Source organism: Thunnus albacares, chromosome 3, assembly GCF_914725855.1.
Source record: "Thunnus albacares chromosome 3, fThuAlb1.1, whole genome shotgun sequence".
NCBI lineage: Eukaryota > Metazoa > Chordata > Actinopteri > Scombriformes > Scombridae > Thunnus > Thunnus albacares.
The window spans coordinates 12,837,604-12,859,525 of record NC_058108.1 but is presented as its reverse complement, the minus strand read 5'-3'; the positions used below and the strand labels follow the sequence as shown (position 1 = coordinate 12,859,525).

Sequence of the window (21,922 nt, the reverse complement as noted above, 5' to 3'; positions counted from 1 at the left end):
CTTTCTTGTTCTGTGATGCCTTTGTGTTTCTTCTTTTCATGAAATATCACAGGTATAGCACTTTAATTGTCTGTGTAGAGGATTAGCTGTGCTATAATGGCTTAAATGGTAAATCCACCTTAATGTACATTTCCATGGCATTAATTCTATCAGTACAACAATAGACATGTCATACTTACCACTATCTTTCTCTGTGTTTCTCTTTTTAAACATAAATACTATTTTCTATCCCCTTTTAAGTCCAATCACTTCTACTTTGCCACTTTCTGGTTTGGTGTTAAGCTACTGTCAATGAAACTCAACACTAAAAAGCTTACCAGGAAAAGGAAAAGATTATACCCTTTGAGCCACTGCAAGGCTTTTGCTTTGAGGAATCTTGAGTTATCATTTGCTAATTAATTCTACTTTTTTTCTACTTTAAGGTAGTGTCAATAAAATACAACATTTCCTGTACAGATGATTCAGTTTTTTTACTGCTACATTGACAGTAGCTTGACACCGAATTTTCAAGTCAAACACACTGAAATTCTTACTGAATAGAAATCAGTATTTCTGTTGAAAAGAGAAACTTAGAACAGCATAATGGTGAGTGTAATATGACTCCTTGTTATACTGATAACATTAGTGGAGTGGGAATGTACATAATCTTGAATATATATCAAGACAACAGGTAAACATAGAAGAATTGTTAAGTTTGCATTAACAGTGACAGTAAAATTAAATGGGAACAGATCAGAGCGCAAGGGCAAAGATTACTAAAATATGATGATAAATACTTAAAAACTGGGGAAATAAAGAATAAAGACAGTCAGGCTCTCTCTGCAGTTGGTGTAAATAAAAGCATTTATGGTAAATGTGTAATTTCTGTTCTCAGCGCCTCAGAAGTTCATAGCAAACATAAAAGCCTCCAAAAAACACCTCATACCCACATGAACCACAACAAAGACCCGTTTAGTGTGTTGAGAATCCTCCTTTGTCTCCTGCAGATTGAGGCATCATAACAACAAATCTTATATCAGCAGCGACACAATGTGCCCCTGTTTCCTCGACACCCCCCTCTACTTTCTTCATGTGCTTAAGATCGCTCTTTGCGTCATTCCCTCGGCTCTGATCGCACCTCCCAGCTGAACCCTGCGATCTGGAATATTAAGACGCCAGTGCTCGGTGACATGTTCGCAACAGCGATACCGCAGTAATGAGCGCTGTTGTTGAAAGTAAGAGGGATAAATCATGGAGATGTAGAGCAGGCAGAGAGTCTCTCTGTAATGTTGGGGATCATCTATTATTTACAGACCTGTGAGAGAGGTGGGGGCATTAAGTACATAGGGATATGGAAGAAGAGTGGGTGCTTCTGAGCACGAGAGCACATATAGCTTTTCTGATTTGTCACATTTTTATAATGTCGAAAGAGAGAGAGAAGTAGTATTAGCTGGTGAAGAAAAAAAAAAAAATCACCAGGGAAATGAATGAGTCAAATAACATTCAAAACTAGGCAGAAAAATAACTGCAGAGAGCAGAAGACAGGAAGCAAAAAGGAGTGATTGTGGAATATTTCTTTGTGAAAAAGTGTCAGCGAGTGTGTGTGTGTGTTTGTGTGTGTGTTCGTGTACTCCATGAAATGACAACCTTCATCATCCCAACATTGCACCCTTGGATGTTTGATCAGAGTCAGACACAAAAGGCTTCTGGGATTGAAAACCGGAGGCTAGGAGCAGGCTAAAGTGACACTTGCGGTGATAAAGTGTCACCATGGAGGTGGCTGGGACGGAGACGGAGATTATAGAGGTGACTGTTGGTGACAAAACTGTCACATAACCAATATCTCCCTGAAATACACAATGGGCAATAGAGTAATCTCTCAAAATGACGGCTGGCCCCGAAAGAACCCGCGGTAGGCTTGGTGAGGGAAGTAAATTAATAATTTGGTATGTTTTCCCTTTGGGCCCCTCATGAGCAAACCATTGACTGTATATAAATATGGACGACGCGTCTCCACTGCTGTGCAAAAGTGAAGCCAAAATATCTCCTTTCTTGGAGCTGCTATCTTGCTTGTGTGATGTCATTTGGGGCCAGAGTCTGCGCAGTAGAGTTGGGCCTGACAGAGTTTTAAAAGTGGCTGTCACTGCTGTCAATCATGATGTCAAATCCCCTTTCTATATCATCAAATAACTTATTAAAAACAAACTCATCGGAAAAAGCTCTTGGACAAGCATCAGTGTGATAAGAACTACTTAAAATGATAGAAGCATCTTTGATTTTTTAGTTTGGCTCATGTCCTACCCGCTAACATGGAGGAGGCAGGACTTATGACATGTACTGCAGCCAGCCACCAGGGGGCGATCAAGATGTTTTGGCTTCACTTTTGGGGAGCTGTCATAACGTCCATCTTTTATACAATCAATGATGGAAACACACACAGACTGTATCCGTACACACACTCGTACCTGTCCTGTGTTGTAGCTGTTGACAATAACAGCTAATATGAAGACAGCCATGGTCCGATGCTCAGCCTGCAAAACAGTTTTTTAACGGCGTCAGCTTCTTTTAATAGAAACCTTAAAAGTGACACATTAATATACATTTTACTCTGCTGACCTCTTCAACTCCTCTCAGTAAAGTGATGAGTTCAGCATCAGAATCAAGAGATAAACAATGATATATACCTTTACATTGTATTTAAAGTGCTACATGGGTCATTTTCTTCACCACTGTGTTTACATAATCATAATACTCACTGGCATGTAATTGTCAGCCAACACCGACAGGAAGTACTTGTGACCGTTGTCTTTCACCAAGTCAGCTTGACATGACTGCAGAGAGCGAGAGAGAGAGAGTTTGAAGCCAATCGTGGTCCAGTATGCAACTTACACAAGAGTGATGTGAAAACTTGAAGCCTCCAGCGCGCAAACACTGAGAATGGACTTTTCAATAGGAGACATCGTTTGTCCAGCAGTTAAACTTTTGAAATGAAACATATTTGCATATTCATAGATTGTTTTTTTCAGAGTTGTAGCCTTGAGACACATGGCAGTATTACATCATGCACATATCAAGACACTTGCACAGATAAAACTTAGCAAAAAGCTACTTGTAGCTGCTCTACTGAGCATTCATCTCTTCTGTCAGCTATTATAAGAAGCAGACAGAATTCAAATGATTAAACCTGTGGTGAAGAAAATCAGGGTTTCAACAGAGACAGTGCATCAAGATTTAAAAGTATGTGAGTGTTTTACATAACTTACACTGTCCACAGCGAGGATTTTAGCCCAGATAAAAACCAGCAGTGGCCGCAGCTCTCTGGCTGAGCTCTGAAGCAGCTTCAACACGTAGGGGAAGATCCCTACAGAGAGGGCCTGGAAACACACACACACACACAGAGCTGGTGTTTACAGAGAAGTAGATATTGCTGTTATGTGCCAGGCCTCACTGATCTCCAAGACACACTCGTGGTCTAAAATGTAAACATGTACACAAGAATGGAACTGAGCTGAGCAGAGGCTGGAAGAGTTATTGAAAACACAGTCTGATTTTTGATTGCCAATAAGATGAGATGGCCTTTTAAAGCAAACAGTATGTACTAAGTGGGACTGTGAGTGACAGTACAAGGCAGCCGGTGCCAAATTAAATCAACCACACAATATCTTGAAAACAGTATTACTGTATATCTTCCAGGCAAAGAAAAGAAGTGAAGATCAGTGGTATTACTATATACTGGCTTGCCAGGTTAGCAGCTACAGTATATTGTTTTCTGTAAAACTAGCTTTTTGTTGATTGTTCACAAATAAGGATGATGAAGGTGTAATTCGTCCCACCTTAAGATGCCAATCAAGCACTGTCTGCACACACTCACATAGTCCTGATAGGAGGCCTAATCAGCCCAAAATAACTAAAATCCCCTGTGTAGGTTTACCATGGGTATAGAGGTCCTAAAAATGTACATACAAATACCGACCACCATTAGAAGAGAGAGGAATTTGCTACTCAAACACCAACTTATTTTAGAATATAATTTGTGACTTGTATTTCTAATAAGAATTTGGGTGTTTCCTGTAGACTTTAATACAGTTTTGTTTTGTTTTAATATATTTTGGGGCATTCTATGCTTTTATTAGATAGCGGTAGTTGACAGGTGACAGGAAGTGAGGTGAGAGAGAGAGACAGGGAATGACATGCAACAAAAGGTCTCCTCCGAGTTTAATACAGTTAACTTTTGAGACAATGTATTGCAGCAATATGCCTTTTTCAATGAAGACATTTTGACATGTCATAGTAGGAAAAATACAGGTGTAAATAATAAAATGAATGATGGCTGAATTCCATTTGCTTCAGTTTCAGGGTCCTGGTATTGTTCATATTGGCTCACTGTCACACTGTCATGACTTACTGGGACACTTGAACAGAATGGAGCCATTGTTAATGTTATTAGTAACACCTGTGCTTCTCTTTCTACGACAAGTTAAAAAAACGACAGTTTACTACCTACCTGTAGTTGTATCTAGTTATATAGATAGCTTGCGTTTTAGGTGAAAATATTTTGACATATCTAGGTTTGAAACTCCTATCCCAATACAACAGAGGTAAATACATTTTTGTCTCTGTTCCTTACATGTTTTGCCTGGTGTTCATTGAAAAGTTAAGATTTAAAAAACTCAACTGCCAGTTTTGGTCTGTGGATTATCCAGAGTTACAGAATACAGTTTCTGGAAAAACTAGCTGCTGTTAAGGTTGCAACTAATGATTATTTTCATTATTGATTAATCTGTGTATTATTTTATTGATTAGTTGTTTGGTCAATACAATGTCAGAAAATGGTTAAAAATGTCAACCACTGTTTCCTGATGTCCAAGATGACGTCTTAAAATGTCTTGTTTTGTCCTGACCAACAGTCCACAACCCAAAGTTATTCACTTTATTGTCATGGAGGTGGAGCAGGTAAATATTCACAGAAAATATTCATATTTAAGAAGCTGCAATCAGTGAATTTGGACATTTTTTTCTTAAAAAAATCACTCAAAACGATTAATCGATTATCAAAATAGTTGCTGATTAATTCAATAGTTGACAACAAATCAATTAATTGACTAATCAGTGCAGCTCTAGTTGCTGTTGTTTTCAGATTTCTGAACGCCACAAACAAAACTCCTTTCACTTCTGAGGTGGAGGCAGAATCTCAAAACCACAGCTCATAAAAGTGAAACTATCAGCATGGCTAAACACCCTTTAACAGCACTTACAGGATTACATTTTCAACCAAGGTTTCTGCAGCTTGATGTTAATATGATCCAGCTGCAGAGCAGAATATAAGGCCAACCAAGTGTGCATAATTTTGTGCTAACAATTATTTTGTGAGTGAGTCACGGTATCCTCAGATTTATCTGCTTTTGAAATAGTATCATACCATCATATCATCATATTGTCAGACAGGTACAGTAGATGTAGAGCTGTACGCACCAGACTGACAGCCCAGGGTCCTAGGTCCAGAAACCGCCCGAGCAGGTCTAGAGCCCGCAGCCGATGCACCTGACTCAGGAGGACCTGTTAGAGAGCAGAGGTCAGAGGTCAACTGTGCGTTCGACTGAGATTAAAGGAGGAGGAGGAAGAGGAAGGACAGCAGGAGGAACGGCAGAAAGGTTGAAGTGGTGGCGTGAAACAGATGGCTCTCCCACCACTACTGCTAACACACTGGCTCCAGGATGCACTTGTTTACTGTGTGTGTGTGTGTGTGTGTGTGTTGGGGGGTGGGGGGGTTGACTGGGTGTGTCCTCTTGGCTGCCATTTCTCTTGGCCACTGATTAAGATACTGGTTTGGGACAATACCCGAGTGTGCGTGCGTTTTACTTTACGTGCAAGTGTACATGCAATGTAACAGTGATGCCAAACGGGATCACAAGGAAGCGATTTTGGCCAAGAACACTATTTTAAGGATACATATGGTAAGTGCTAAAAATGTATGCGTATGTAGTTTATGCAGCATAAAGCACAGCGTAGCACAGAGCCTGTGTGAAGGCTGGACACCGGTCCATCCCCATGTGACTGTCCCACAGTGTGTGTGGGAACAAGCATATGGTAGAACACAGGTCTACACACACACACACGCACGCACGCACTTCCACCACCAACATGTAAAGTATTATTAGCGTCCTCTGTGACTTCAACCTGGTGAGCATGACCACACAAACAGGAGGAGGCCGGGGGAAGACCAGTCCAGGGTTTCCTCCATCTCCAAGAAGAGCGTGGGAACATGGATATGGGTGTGTGTGTGTGTGTGTGTTGTAGGTGTGTGCTCTACAGGAATAAGAAAAGGCAAGAAGGAAGAATCAAACCTAAACCTCTCCTGATCCAAGCTTCAAGAAAATGTCTTTTTCTCACTTTTTTTTTTTTTTTTTACACGATTCACCTTTTCAAAACTCATCAGCTGATTTAACACAGATGTCTCACACACACACATGCACAAGCACATTTTATGCTCATGATTTAAATAACACATTAACATACATATGCCGTTTTGTCATAGCAGGACTGAACGTACAATCCCTGAGTAATGCAGCTTTATTAAAATGCGTGTGTGTGCATATTTGTCTCCGTTTCTCATTTGTGTAACACCTTGACTCCAATCTTGTTTAGTGAGATGAGTAAGCACTTCCTATCATGTTGTGTGTACGTGCTGTGAGACACACGCTATCATGTTACCATCACGACTTAATCACTTCACTGCCATCTCATGCCAAATGTGCGTGAACGTGTGTGAATGTGCATGTGCTGCTGTTACCGTAACATCACAATTTAGAGACGCTGTAATCTCTTTGCAAAAATCTGTTAATCCTTCCTGGATAAAATGGCTGTTGTCAAGACAACGCAGCGCCGTATCTCTCCTTCCTCAGCTCTGTTGTCCTCCCTTTGCTCATTTAATTAAAGAGCATTATTGATGGATTAATCTCCGTTGCCCATTTCTTGTCGCTCTTTGCATCTTTCAAACGGAGCCAGATTATATTTTGGCATAAAATCGTAAATCCTCTAAGAATACGGCAATCTTTAAACTTCATTATTATGCAACCGTGCTTAAAAGGGTATAAAACCTGTTTATGTGTCCATCCATTACATCAGAGTGCTTGAAGTAGCTTTGAGATTACTTTGCCCTCATGTTGTAAAGCTGCATAATGTTGCGTAATCTTAAAGGATACTGTTGCTTTACTTCCTCTCTCCCTTCTTGTGTCCACATCAACAGCAAACACACACACACACACACATACATACATACAAACATAGCTTCATGCACCATCCAGCACTCCCTAATCAGTCTGCCTTTTCCTCAGCTTTTAACAGGTCCCAACAGAACTGCTGTATGGATGGGCTGCGGCTCGCAGAGCACTGAGTCAGCAGTAAATTACCATTCAACATGGACAGCGGCACACCACCACTACGCTGTGATATAATACAGCACCACAGCTGTACAACCCCGTGGGGTGGTGGTGGTGCGGGGAGGAAGAGGGAAAGGAAGGGGGAGGAACATTACACCGCTATAGCTCAACAGCTGATCCACACAAAGAGGTTTTGACAAGATTTCACCCCAATTAAAGCATCCCAAACAAATTTAACACTACTACAGGGAGCACAGCAGACGCTGTTCTTGTCACAGGATTTGTTGAAGAGCTGTAAGGAGGAAAATTAGCCCGTTTTTGCAGCGCATATCGCGCCTTTGTGCTGGCAGATTGACAGTGGGGACCTGAAGAAAGGTACAGTAATAGTGTGAAAAACACTGCTGTAACGGTAGTGCTCCATTTTCGTCTTGCCAGGTGATGTGTGTGTTCGATCAAGATGCAATCATCATGAAGGAAAGCGGTTACTCGTGCATAATAGATAACATGTAATTAGCCACATTGCTGTTTGCTGCCGTTGTTAATGTGAAGGCATTTTGATGTTCAAACCTACAAATGGGTGACAAATTAAAGGAAAAACCAAGATGAAGTGTCTTAAGATGGAGTCAGGCCACCACAAGCCTCCAGAACAGCTTCAGTGCTCAAGTCTGGAACTCTATTGGAGGGATGATCAGCATTCCTCCACAAGATATTCCCTCATTTATATATATTTAATCAGGTAATCTCATTGAGATCAAGATCTTTTTTGCAAGAGAGACCTGAGTACAGCAGATAGAGAGAAAATCAAACACAGACAAAGAGTTGAAGTGAGTGGGAAAATAACGATGTAAAAAGGAAAAATGTGTCTTTAGTTCTCTCACAAGCTGCATGAATTTTTAAAACCTATTTTGAACCTGAATGTTTATCTTCATAACTTCATTAATGACCGTTGTGAGCAGGAGAGTCCCTGTGAATCCACTAATAGATTTTCTCATCAAGATCAACATTAATTAGCGGCATAGTTAGCATAGTTCAGAAAACAGTTAAAAATGACACAGTGAGACTCATTTCAATCCTATTTGCTGTAGCCTAGGTAAAGTATTTTGCTAGATTTTTCTTGCTGTATGCAGTTAAGATGAATAAAAGCAGAAAATGACTGATGGTCTGATTAACATGTTTTTTTTTCTCTAATCTTACCTGCGCTACAATGGATATAAATGAATGAAAACACACTTATAGTATATAGTATAAAATCAGCTCATCAACAGTATTTTGTGTTTATTAAAAGTATTATACTTCTCTGTGTGTAAGAGATTAAAATTAAATTGCTAATTCATAACTGTGCTCTTTGAAGGCAGAATAAGCAGCACATTTAACATCGCTCTCCTGTATTTCTTTATTTTATTTGCTAGAGATCATGTACAATATTAAACAAATGTTACCTCGTGTTGCAGTAGCTTTTACTTTAATGTGACAGCATTTAATATAGACTTTAGCAGTGTTGGAAGTGTTACAGAAATGTTACTGGGTCAGAGGCTGCCTTCGCGACTTTTACAGAAATGTCAGTCAGGAAATTTTTACAAGCATTAGTCCAACAGGAGAAAGTGCCAGCAGATGTACATAATATATCTGAAAGGGGTGTGATGGAGAGACTGCTTTACTGCTTTGTGCAGGTGTTTCTTTTGTGTCTAGCCCCTCCATATATGAGCTTATTCATCATTTTTCTTTATATGCTTTGAACATAAAATATTGTATTTATACAATATTATACAATAATTATACAATATAATATATGTATTTAGATGTCATGCAATTGAAGCAAATGGAAACTGAAAATTTCAATTGAAAAAAGAGAGCGACCATGCTTGGAGGGGCGTGTGTATGTGTGTGTGTGTGTGTGTGTGTCTGTGTGTATACCTGCAGTACAATAGGGAGCTGCTCAGGAGGATTTCTGTTCTCTACTCCCATCGTCAACCACACTTGAAATGCTGTCAGCTGCTCCGCAAAGAAAGGACTGTGCTGTGGACAGAAAACACACACACACAATGTTAATGTTAATGACCTTTTTAAAGAATGCTCAGTCATTTTCTCTCCCATACACACACATAATGAGCCAGTCTGCAGTGACTAGCCTATCATTTCATAAAAGCCCTGACACAATGAGCTCAGAAGTGACACTGCACTGCAGTAACGACATAAATCCTGATATATCATGATCATCCCCCCCCCCCCCCCACCGCCATGGCAGTTTGCCTGATTGATTGGTTGCTGGCTGCAGAGTTTTTGATCATGCGGAGTGTTAATATTGCAATGGGAATTACCACAGCGTTGTGTAGACTCTTGATGGATGTAGAGAGGGAAATATCAACGCTTCATGGCTGGATGGCTAAATTAATTTGTGCATAATCAAAGCTTAATAACTCTATACACACACCATTCATATTCTTACTGATACATTAAAAAAATTGGTGTACTGTATGGTGGACAGAAACCTAGGTTATAGACTGAGCTTCTGTATTTGCACATTTTTATTCAGTCCTAAATTCAGTTGTGACAGAGTCCAAGAAAAAAAACAGTTGAAGTACATCAGAGAAGGAATTAAAGGCTCCTGAAAGAGGGAGCAAGACAGAGAGGGAAGATCTCCTTTAGTAGGCCTCAGAGGCTCAATTACGATGCCGGTAATTTCTTTCGGCCTGAGTGCAGGAGAAAGTAGAGTAGGAGTGAGGATGGAAAACTGCTCCTGGGGGAACAATGGAGAAGATGCCCACCTCCGACTGCCAGGTGGATGAGAGAAAAGGCCCAGATAAAAGTGCCAACATTGGGAAAGCTGCGCCACTTCCACTCCTGCTCTCTTTTTAAGACTTTTCTGATTAGTCAGCGTTACAAAGAACATGTTGCAGCTCTCTGGTCTGTCCGGCATCTAGTGTGTATCTGCACACACACAGAAAAATGCCTCGTGTTGACCCAGATATCCTAATTTATCATCATTCCTTGCAGCTTCTCGCAGTGTGTTTCCATTACACTCAGCATCTCCATCACATCTCCTGCCATGTCAGTGTAACGATAAACACGCCAGTGGCTGAAAGTGCAGGGCCAGTGGTTTCAGCAACTATTTTTTATTTGACACTCATACTTGAATTATTAAACTTGACGTTTCACAACGTTATCCACTGGGACTGAGTTTGAGAGATTAATTGAGATGCTGTAGATGTTGGTGGTGGAGAACTTGCAGCGCAAACAATAGCAGTTTGTTTGAGGTTTATGGGCATCAGTGGTAGACAGATCCAAGATAAAAGCCATCCATCAAAATTACATGTCCATCCGTCTGTCCACACACACACACACACTTATTTGCTATAAACACAGTCAAATGGAACATCTTTCCACCGGAGTGAATTCAAGTGAAGCTAAAGAGGTATCACTGTTTTTTCTCTCTCACACACACACTTACTCTGAAGGCGGTGCCCTCCTCGATGATGGTAGGCAACTGAGAGAGGCAGATGTCCACAGCCAGGTCCCACGCTTGCCTGGAGAGAGATGACACACACGTGCAAAACACAAACCGCATTACAATTGCAACATTCATTGCAAGGAAGATCCCCAAAACCATGCAGATTTGTTGCAGTTTATATGGAATCTCATTTTTGTGACCTGAAGCAACAGAAGCAAATGCAGCTCAACACTTGGTCCTTGACTTTTCCTTTTCACCTCACCACTCACACTAATTTTCCTCATCTCACGTTTTCTCCCTTGCGCTCTTCCTTGTGCACATACACCTCTTAATATTCCCAGCCTGAGGTCCTAGAGAGGGCAGCATGGAGCATTTAATCCCTTTCTAAACACCAGCATTATCTCATGGTCATCATATCTAATTCATGTGGTTATGTAACTCACATCAAACCTTATAGCGGCTTTTCTTTTCTTTCTGTCTGTTTCTCTTCTTTCCACCTTCTGGCTCCTTTTTCTTGCAGTAAATTGAGCTTCTGGCCTCGATGGAGCTTTTCCCACTCAGTTTGAACGAGTTAGGGTTCAGTTATGCTCCCAGTCGATGCAGCCAGTGTAATGTGATGCTGAATGACTGACACAGTGTTCACACTATCTGAGACTCTTTCTGCTGCTTAAACAGCTTCCCCCATTAGCTGTGAGGAGTATAACAGAGTTTCACTCCTTGACACCACAGTGCTGAAGATACAATGGATCCACTGCTGCCATGTATGTGCAACATGCAAACTACACTTTAGTATGTGGCTACAAAGTATTAGTGTTTATTTAGAAAACTGGGGGGCTTAATTTTGGCGCGTGGCTCATCTGTTCCACCTTATGTTATTTTAAAAGTCAACAGAACAGTAATTTATTCCAGGATCCAAGTCAGCTGGTACTAGTTCAGGCTAAATAGGAAAAATTGTGAATTCAGCTGCCACTGTGGAGGAAAAATAATTTACCCTCCGAGTAAAAATGTCAACAGTGCATAACAGACATTCTTGCATTATTAAGAACAGGTGCTACTTTGCATGAGTGTTATTGCCAGTAAAGTTCTGATTTTAAAGAAATTAGACCTCTATTATGTTCAAGTTAATAAAAGGCTCTTTGCTGCACACTGGCTGCACCAAAAATACTCAGGAAGGAATCAAAGATCTTAGCTAGTATCTCCAATTACATTTAGAAAACAAGGATGATACTATGTATATCTATATATACACAGTATGTGTATATACTTTATACATAGTAGTATTATTTCTTAGTTAAATGTAAGTTTTTTTCTGAGAAAAAGGTGAAAAGATCAATATCAATCTCTCCGTTAAGCACTTGAGCTTGAATCAGAACATAGTTAGCGTAGCATAGTATAAAGACTGGAAACGGAGAAACAACTAGCCTGAACTCTCCAAAGTTCAAAAATATGCCCACCAAAACCTAAGAAGAGTTCTCATTTTAGAGAACTTAGGGAGAGTTACATGCTGAAACCAAACTAGCTGTTGCTCGCCAAGAAATTGTTTCTGCATAACTTCCCCAAAATACTTTTTCCCCCCCTTTCTCTTTGTGTAAGAATTTAAACAAACATGATACAATGTGTTACTTAATTAGCTTTATAGATGTTGGTAGGTGTTACTTTTCACTTTGGAGAGAGCTAGGCTAGCTGTTTCCCCTGCTCCCAGTCTTTATGCTAAGCTAAGCTAAGCTAACCACATTCAGACTCCAGCTCCATATTTAACACACAGAGATGAGAGTGATATCAATCTTCTCGTCTCACTCTTAGAAAAAAGCAAAGACGTATTTTCCATAATATTTAATTATTCCTTTTAGACTAAAGGCATGGTATTTAACATTGATGGACTAGTGTAGGAATTTGAGGTTTTGATTTTGTTTAACTCAGCTCATTTACTGCATGTTTCCTGCTGCACAGCTCAAAAAAATAATTGTCACCTTGCTGAAAGCTAAATGTTAGTTGTCAATGGAGGGAAACATCATTTTAACCAGCAACCTTTTGATGCCTTTTAAATAGTGATGCTCTTATTTTTGCTGTCTAAAATCATGATTATTGAGTAGAAATACAAAATCATTAGATGTAGAGCTGGGAACAAAAGTTTTTGTCTCACTAATTTTGTATCATGCTGGATTTTTAAGGCATTTCAAAGTATCAGTGAATACTGAAAAGTACTGAAAGAATATTTTAAATTCTCTTGTGATTAATGGGAGTATTTGTGAAGCAAATAAACATAATGGTCCTTGTGAACAGACAAACTGGTTTGCCATGAATAAAATTCACAGGAAAAATAACTTTCAGTAAAACAAGCTTTTCTTTAAAAAGAAAGGATTCAAAAAGGTATTTATTTAGGTTTCATAACATGAAGTACTGGGATTTGAATTGGTGTAGAAATGTTGCCAACAAATATCCATCCCTGCTGGTGTTTATGTAATCCAACTGTGAGGAAGCAAGCCGATAGAGCAGTCTAATCAGCAATGACACGCTTACAGGGTGGAGGCTGCCACACCGTTTGAGATGACAGCATTAACTCGGATGATGCCTGTCAATACAAATGAGTAACTCATCACCAAAATCTGTGTGTGTGTGTGTGTGTGTGGTGCATGAGATGAAGGGACATTCGACAACAGAGGAGTGTAGGGAACCAGTTGGCGGCTGACTAAGCTCTTTTTCCTGTTGCCTGCAGAGTGGTGCAGCTACGCACACTCGCAAACACACATAAAAAGTAGAGGCACTTGCACACATACACACCCACACTGAAACTGCCCACGAGGGAGTAATCAGCCTTGGGTTTATCTGCTCTCCCCAATTCAGCTCCATCTGAATAACAATTGCTGTTTGTGTTTGGGCACCGACATCGATCAACGAGCCCCCAAATTATTTAATTCCCTCCCTTCATCCTTCTCCCCCACCCTATCTATGCTGATCCAAACTTTTATTTTCCTACTCACCTTTTATCTCTGGCAATTTCATTTTTTATTATTCTCTCAGTCTTGTTTCCTGCACTCTTAAAGCACCTCTGTTCTTATTCCGTCCTCCTTAATACTGCATGTGCTGCTGTGAAACAAAGTGCAACTCCCAGTTTCTTTGGCGGTAAACAGTGCAATATACCCACAATCTAAAATAATGGGCCTGTATGAGCGAGAAAAAAAAAAGACTATTGCTTGCTGAAAGAGCAAGGAGCAGTATTCTTTACAATAAGCGATGCCAGGGTGTTACACAACAAGCCGTTCCTCGAGGCAGAAAAAGAGTGAGAATTTTTCTTTTTTTTTTCAACACGAGCCAGATAATGAGTGGGAGAGTGGAGGGAGGCATTTATAGAAGACCAAGAAGAGAAACAATACATAGTGGGAGAAGTGTTTGTGTAACTAAAGGGAGATAGATGACTGGATAATATTTGTTACACAGTGTGGAGGAGCATATAAAGTCAACTTACAACAGGGAGGATTTTCAGCATCTGTGTGTGTGTGTGTGTGCATGCATATGTGCAGGTGTGTGTGCAACATTTGTAATGAGAATACAGGGGAGACAAATAAGAAAAATTGGGGAAAATGTTAACTTCTGGCTCAACTCTCAAGTGTGTGCATAAAAGGGATAGCACTCTCAATCTCTTATATTTGTGATGTTTCATTATTTCAAAAAAATGTATTTTTGTTGGACTGGTATAGGCTATGTTTTGTGGTGCTTTGTGGAGCCGAAACCTGCCAGAGATTTTCAACATGTCCCACAAAGTCTTTTAATATCCCCCAGTAAAAAGGTGTCAACTCGCCGCTTTCAATCAAGGGTGGATATATTCGGCTGCAGGTTATGTGTGTGGGCGACTGAAGCAACAGCAATGTTTTTACTCCATATACAACCTGTCGTGTCTGTCTGCATCACATTCAGGTCGACTGAGGCTGCTGTCAGTGAAGAGACTGCTTTATCTGCCCCCGTTATGAGGCAGGGAGCAACACATGCAGAGCAATACTGGCATCAGACAATACAGTCCTACAGAAATAACTGAGAAACATAATTATAGGAATTACACATTGCATAAGTGAGATGTACACATATGCTAGAGGGCAGACGCAAATACACACACCTACATGTTTTGGCTTGCACTTCCTCAACATTTATTTTGAGAAGTTGTGAAAGTGATTAAAGCATTTTATTTAATGTGTCCATTTTGTGTTAAATGTGGCTTAAATTGTGGAGGAATTGTCACAGGTACTTATGGCTTGTGTTCCTTTTTTTTTTTTTTTTTTTTTAAACATGAATCGATCAGTTGTTGTACCTGCATATTTTCAGTTCACATCCATGGTCTGATAATGATAATCCTGGCAAACTTATTGTATATTTAAGTGCAGGTGAATTAATGCTTTTTTCCTTTTAGTACTGTACATTAATAGGTAGCTAGAGAAAAATATTACCACACTATACAAAAACAAACCAGGTACAAGTCTATGTCTCTGTTCCATTCTCACACCATTTCTGAGTGCAGTTGTGCCATCATCAGGAAAGCTCTGACATTTTGGCAAACTTTCTGTGCTTTCATAAAAAAGACAAATTCAAGTTTTTAGCTTTAGCTTAATTCTTAGCCTGACCACTGCAAGCAGGAAAGGCTAGCCTCCAACAAAAGAGGAAAATGATACCTTTAGAGAGTTATAAAATTGTATTTTTTTGTCATGTTGTAAATTGTTAGTTCACAAATAGCCAGCAACACATCTAAGAATCACAAAGGGTTCTGTTTCGAGTCAGGAAAGTGTGTGAAGTAGGAAACTAAACTGTGAGGTTAGGATTTCTGAGATTTTGTGTGTGGTGAGCAAACCAAGCTGTTGTTGGTCGATAATTAGCTCCAATGGGTAAGGTAGCTTCTCGATACACCACAATGTGTTGGTCTCTATTAAAACCAGTCTATAAAACTAGAAGATACCAACTTGTGCAGGTATGAAAGCAAACAAGGATATTTCAGAAACTGTAACAGTATTAGTTGAAGCTCTGTAAAGTTTCTGGTAGAGTAGCTAGCACTGCTGGAAATATCTTACTGTGAGAAAACATTGTTTTCCCAGTTACTTGTGGTAATAAAGAAAATTACAAAACCCAACAAAATGGCCAAAGTACATTGCTAATGGCTGTCTAACAGTGGAAAAGTATTTTCATTTAATGAACAAGCTCATTTACTTTTGTGACCAGTCTGATAGCATTTTCATCTCTTCATGACTTTTTAAAAGTAACCATTAACAACCATTTAATATACACACCATACTGTAAAAAAGAGCACTGTAATCAAAGTATCTATCTGTTAGAAAGTCTGTTCATTTAACTGCAGTGTGTGTGAACAAATTGTAAAGCTTTGTTCCTCTTCCTCTTGCCTTCTGCTCTGCAAAGCAAAGGACATCTGTGTTTCTGTGTGCATGAAAGCGAGCCCTGAGCTCAGGTTTTTTTTTGTGTGTGTCTTACCACATGGCGTGCATGTATGTAGGGGGAAGACGTGGACTGCTGACCGGTGTGCAGTTGTATGACCTCATTATCCTCTCTGCTAACAGGAAATTGCGGAACAAGCTGGCCACCAGCAGGTCCTGACGAAACAACTTCTGGAACAAATCTACAGACAGAGACAGAGTAGAAATTATCCATCACGTCAGAGACATAAAAGGGGCATCCAATTAATAAATTAACACAAAGACAGGATTACAAGTGAGGAAAATAGGGCACTGAATGAGTGAATGACAAAAAAAAAAAATCAAACTAGAAAAAAGAATGCTTACAGAATATACAGGACAGTGATATGCAGATTAAAGCGTTGGGTCGCGGTTACATTTTCATCTTTTCATCAGCTCATTAATGTATTCACTAATTCACTTTAATGGGGCCGGGCCAATCCCATGCCAATCTCTGGCTTATGATTATGATTCCTCTGTTTGTGTGTGAGAGACGGTGTGTGTGTGTGTGAGTGCGTCGGGGATATTTTATGATAGATTGTGTCTGACAACTCCTGTGCCAGCTGTTAGTGTTCAGCTGTTTAAATGTTGAAGTGTTTGTGTTAGTGTGTATAAGTCTGAGACGAAAGTGTGTGTGTGTGTGTGTGAGAGAGAGAGATTTGGATTAGGTGTGCAGTGCCTTCATTACAGGGATTCTCTCTGATGTGGGCTGCTTCATTAACAGCAGAGCCCTGGGGGTTTAAAAGGCTTTGGCAGCCATCAGCATTGTCACATTGCTATTCTAGCTGGGATACAGTGTGTCTCAAGGGAGTCTGAGTGTGTGTGTGTGTGTGTGTGTGTGTGTGTTTCATACTAGGGCAGGACAGGACAGCTGAGCAATGAGAGAAGTTATGTGCGCTGCATGCGAAAGGTAAATACATGTCAAAAAAGATCATGTGTGTATATTCTCATGTGGTCAACTGAGTGTGTGGGGCAGCATGTGTGTACTTACTATGTGTATGCATGTGTTGTCACCATACTGTACAGAGTATTGCTTGAGTGTGTCTTTGTGTGTGTATGTATACTTGCTTTTACTGTACGGTTGCCAAATTCTGGTTAAAATGATATCCCCAATTACTGTGCTACACTCAAAACACAATTAATCTCCATTTGAGGAGCAAACCTGCACTAACTGAACTTCTGGCATTTTATTTCATCATCTACACTGTTTTCAACAACTAAGGATGTTCTTAAAGTTTTAGTATTGCTGATGCTTCACTAAAGTGCTGTTTTTATTAAATGCCATTATTTGGGCTCTCAGTGGGCGGAATCATTGTCATGTTCAAATAAGGATTTTACATGTCAGTGTAGCAGAGATGTCTTCACAAGTTTGTCTTTCCTCCACTTCATTTTGCCAGATTTCTTTTTAGCGATGTCAAAATGCTCCCAGATCTCAGTAATTAACTTGGGGAGTACATTGTTACCATAACCAACAGAAATGATGTCCAAAACTACATTAGAAAAGCCCGAAGTTGTAATAACGTGGAATTATTCTGCAATATTGGTAACTATGGTAAATAAAATGGTGATGTGTGATTAAACATGTTTAACTGTGCATCCCTGGTGTATGCCTGCTTGTGTAAAGCCTCACCTCTGGGCAGCACGTTCCAGGCGATGGTGTCGGTGATGGCTGTGAAGATCCAGTTGAGCTCTCCAAGGGGAGTGCGCCTGTCGTTGAGCCTGCCAGGGATCCTGCACCACACACAACACAACACAGATGGCACTGTGTCAGCCGCGCTCACTGTATGTCACATAGTTGACTCAGAGCACAAAGTGGCAACTGCTCAGTACTATCATCACAACACATCTGAAGACATTTACATTTACAGGCTCTTACACATAGAGACTAACAATGAGTGCAAGCGCAGTTTGAATATTTATGTGCGCTTTTACATTCATATGTGCAGAGGAGCTACTATAGGCTGCAAACTAAGACGCAGAACAGCAGACACAAACAGAGAAAACTGTAGTTCTGCACAGATTAAATGGGAGATTTACATATACAGTAGAGTTGTTTCAGGTGATGTAATGTAACAGCTTCATCTGGGCTTTCTCAACAGAATTAAGCAGACAGGAATACATTTGTGTAATGATTCGTCCTGGACATTGGAAATCTTAGCAGTCACATCTGTAGGGTTTCCCCGCATACATCTGATTGTTGAGGAGTTTGGCTGCACCAGCTAAACTGTAGACCAGTTCCACCAACTCCATGAGAAATATGAAATTTTTAGAAAATAACATCTCAGAAACCAAGAGGGAAAAAGCAAAGGCACCATTTCACAGAAAGGCTGCATGTTTATGTAAAGCTATTGTTTAGACTGTCACCCTGTAAACTTATCTTAAGAGCACCAGCTGCCAGGTCAGCAAACAGCAGTCAGTACTTCTTTCTATTCCCCAATTGGCTGATAATCTTAATAGTCTTATGGGGAATCTATTTTGATTATAATTTATGGCACTTTGCTAGTTAGCCACACTTTGGAATATTGACCATATCCCATACCTCTTTTATCCAAGGTATTTTAATCTTTTCATTTTAATTGCTGGTTTATTTTGTCATCCAAAGAAGAGGAATCACTTGCAAGGCGTTGTCAACCTCAGCTCTAAAACTGTTGGCAAAACACACAGATCTTTAAACAGGCCCTCAAAATGATCATATCAAGGAGGTGGAAGAGATGATCAGTTTATTCTCTGTATAGATTAATAATTGAAATAAAGAAATAAAACAAGCTGCTGTGTGTGGCTAGTAGCTGCATGATATTAAAAATGGACACTTTGTCCTTTAAAAAAGCCAAGAAACAACTGTGTAAATGGGCAGATAAAGATACAACTCAGACAGACAGTACAGGACAGTAAAAGCTTACGGATAAAGACAAGACCACTTAAACATCATCATGTTTGATGATTTCCATATTGAACATAATGTACCAGATTGACCAACACCTCTGGCAACAGTGTAGAGATGGACATGAAACATGGGGGGAGAAAGAGAATGACATGAAACTGAAATTTAACAGGGAGACTACGGTTATGTGGTATGCACCTTAACCATTAGGCTACCAGTATGTCTTTTGTATAATTCTTCAATGGATTTCCAAAGAGCCAATGACAATACATCTGACAATACAAGCTGTTGTGTTATTGTTATTCTCCTCCTTATGTGCCAATACTATCTTATGCTTTAGTTCAAATGTGCCATTATCACCCCCACAACTTTTGTTAAATTTGCAATGATGGCACACTACTGTATTAAACGTGATTTTATTACATTACGATGATTATATAAATTTCTTTTGAACATACATATTTCTTGTCTTGATTGTAGTGAAAGAACATCTCATTACTGAGTTGAACATTCAGCAGTTGCCCAATGATATCAGAAGTATAGAAGCATCTTTTCTTAGTCTTGACCAACCTGTGGCACACTCCTTTCAAGTAGCTAACATGAGCGTGCTCAGACTTGCTTACAGCATCTCCTCTGACACCTTGCATCTTTTAAATGGAGAATATCAACTTCTGCCCTCTAATAGGTGATTCAGAGTCCCTCAATTTATATGCAGCATGCTGAAGAATTCAGTCTATCCTGTTTCTAAACCAAGATCGGTGTGCTGCTGAGATCTAAATCCAGAGGATATCATGTGATATGTATGACTGTCATGACCGTTTGATGTGTTTTGCACATCTATGAAAAGTGTCATACGTGTAACTGTGTATCTCATCTGTGTGTCACTACATCATTACAGTACAGTATGTATGTGTATCTGTAATGTGCAGAGGAACTTGAGGCATGTAAACCGATGCATCATACATCCATTTTCACAGAAACTCCTCTGCTTATAGTCTGGCACTCGAAATCGGAGAGGAGTGATTCTATGACCGGAGAGTGGGAGCACCATGGAAATGAGAGTGGGGAAATCTCTTCCAGACAAAGCCCAAGATGGTTTGACAGTAATCACTGTAGCAAATCCGAGAAAATTACCTTTACCACACCTAGCTGTCTGCCTTTTAATGAACACTGTGTAAAGCAGTGAGAGAAGACAGGGAATGAGGGCAAACACTGGCTGGCTCACAGATATTATAGTTAATGCGAGCATGTGAGTCATTTGTGTCTGAGGGAAGAAAAAGAAAGGAATATGCTTTAATTTAATGGGAAAAAATGTAATGAGAAGTGAAGATAAATGAGATAAATCACTGCTAAGCACTTTTAAAACTAAGTATAACAGCTAGCAATGCTACATCCAGACAAGAATATATTTCATTGTCTGAAAGCAGGCTTGGTAGATCATTTGTGTTGGCGACAGACATTGGACCAACAGATCATACTGTAGCTCAAATGTAACGGCTCCTGTACACTGTGTGATTTCAGGCTATCGCAGATGAAACTTGTCTATGTGAGAGAAATGTGGTGAAATCTCTAGTCAGTAATCCAATATGGTGCTCCTACTGTCAGACAGTCTACAGACAACTAATTTTGAGCTTTGGTGACCAAAGACAGTCTGCATTACAATTCTGATGTGTCAGAAATGTACAGAAGCACCAAAAGCCAACAATCTGACCTTTGCTACAACATATACTGAATGGTTACCATGTCAATCTGACATGTCTCAAAGCTGATATCATACAGTCTGACAAAAATTGCAACCAAGATTCAGGACCCTTCTCTGGCCAATTGTGATTTTTTTGTGCTACAGCAATTTCTGGTCTCATATTATGTTACATAATGGACCACCATGTCCAGTGGTCATCATGTTTTCTATGCGTAATGATACGTTATTGTAAATGGAATCATAAAGATTATTAATTATCATTAATCATAATATAATATCATTAATCATAAAGATTCCATTTACATTTACATTACATTAACACAGTAGCTACATCAACCATTATAAAAACCTGTAGTAACATAAATAGAATAAAAATTGTTTTCTATTGTTTCAGCTGTGTCTTCACATTAAAAACCCAAACCTTGGCATGTTTTAAACAACCTATAAGGCTGTGTAAGAAGTGCCAGTTTCACTGTGATAAACATGGTGGGTTGACACACTCAGTGATAATATTCAGTACTAAAAAAATTCCCCAATACCACACTGTTTCATGTGTGCCCCATGATATAATCATCTTGTTATCTCAAGATAGTAATTTTTGTTTTACTGAGATAGTTAGCTCTTTAACTCGAGGGTTAATTAATGAGATAATTGACCCTTTATCACAAGAAAACAACTCTTTTGTCTGAGATAAGTTAATTAAAGGGGACTTATTATGCTTTTCCTTATTTTTTTTCATATACAGTATATAATGTTACAATGTCGGATGTTAATATTTTCCCTGTGAGCAAAAAGCACCGACTCCAGACTGCTCTGAACGCTCAGCTTCATCAAACATCACCACTATGACTGTTTCTGCTGGTACTATTCCTCCCTTAATTATTCCTGACTGATCCGCAGAACAAACTGCTCCAAATATCTCCATATGTTGTTGAGTTGACCGGTTTTTACTGCAGAATAGCAGCCGCCAACGAAGCTCTGCTAATTCAGTGAGGAGGTTTCATTTCCTCTAAATTCACAATAAAAGTCTCCCGTTATTTTGTCACTTAAAAGCATTTAATATGAAGCAGTAAAGGAGGAAAT

The 21,922-nt window shown here is 39.6% G+C and overlaps 1 protein-coding gene across 3 annotated transcripts in view; it reads right to left on the bottom strand.

Annotated features, from left to right (window-relative positions):
• The window catches only part of rptor (regulatory associated protein of MTOR, complex 1), a 179,034-nt gene that overhangs the window by 60,624 nt on the left and 96,488 nt on the right, over nucleotides 1-21,922 (bottom strand). For all 3 annotated transcript variants that reach the window (XM_044346469.1, XM_044346470.1, XM_044346471.1), the window contains exons 9-16: nucleotides 17,887-17,987; nucleotides 16,276-16,420; nucleotides 10,807-10,882; nucleotides 9,273-9,374; nucleotides 5,452-5,535; nucleotides 3,243-3,353; nucleotides 2,736-2,810; nucleotides 2,445-2,510 (exon numbers count right to left, since the gene is read on the bottom strand). In XM_044346469.1, the coding sequence (XP_044202404.1) occupies nucleotides 2,445-2,510; nucleotides 2,736-2,810; nucleotides 3,243-3,353; nucleotides 5,452-5,535; nucleotides 9,273-9,374; nucleotides 10,807-10,882; nucleotides 16,276-16,420; nucleotides 17,887-17,987 (760 nt within the window). The remainder of the gene's footprint in view (nucleotides 1-2,444; nucleotides 2,511-2,735; nucleotides 2,811-3,242; nucleotides 3,354-5,451; nucleotides 5,536-9,272; nucleotides 9,375-10,806; nucleotides 10,883-16,275; nucleotides 16,421-17,886; nucleotides 17,988-21,922) is intronic.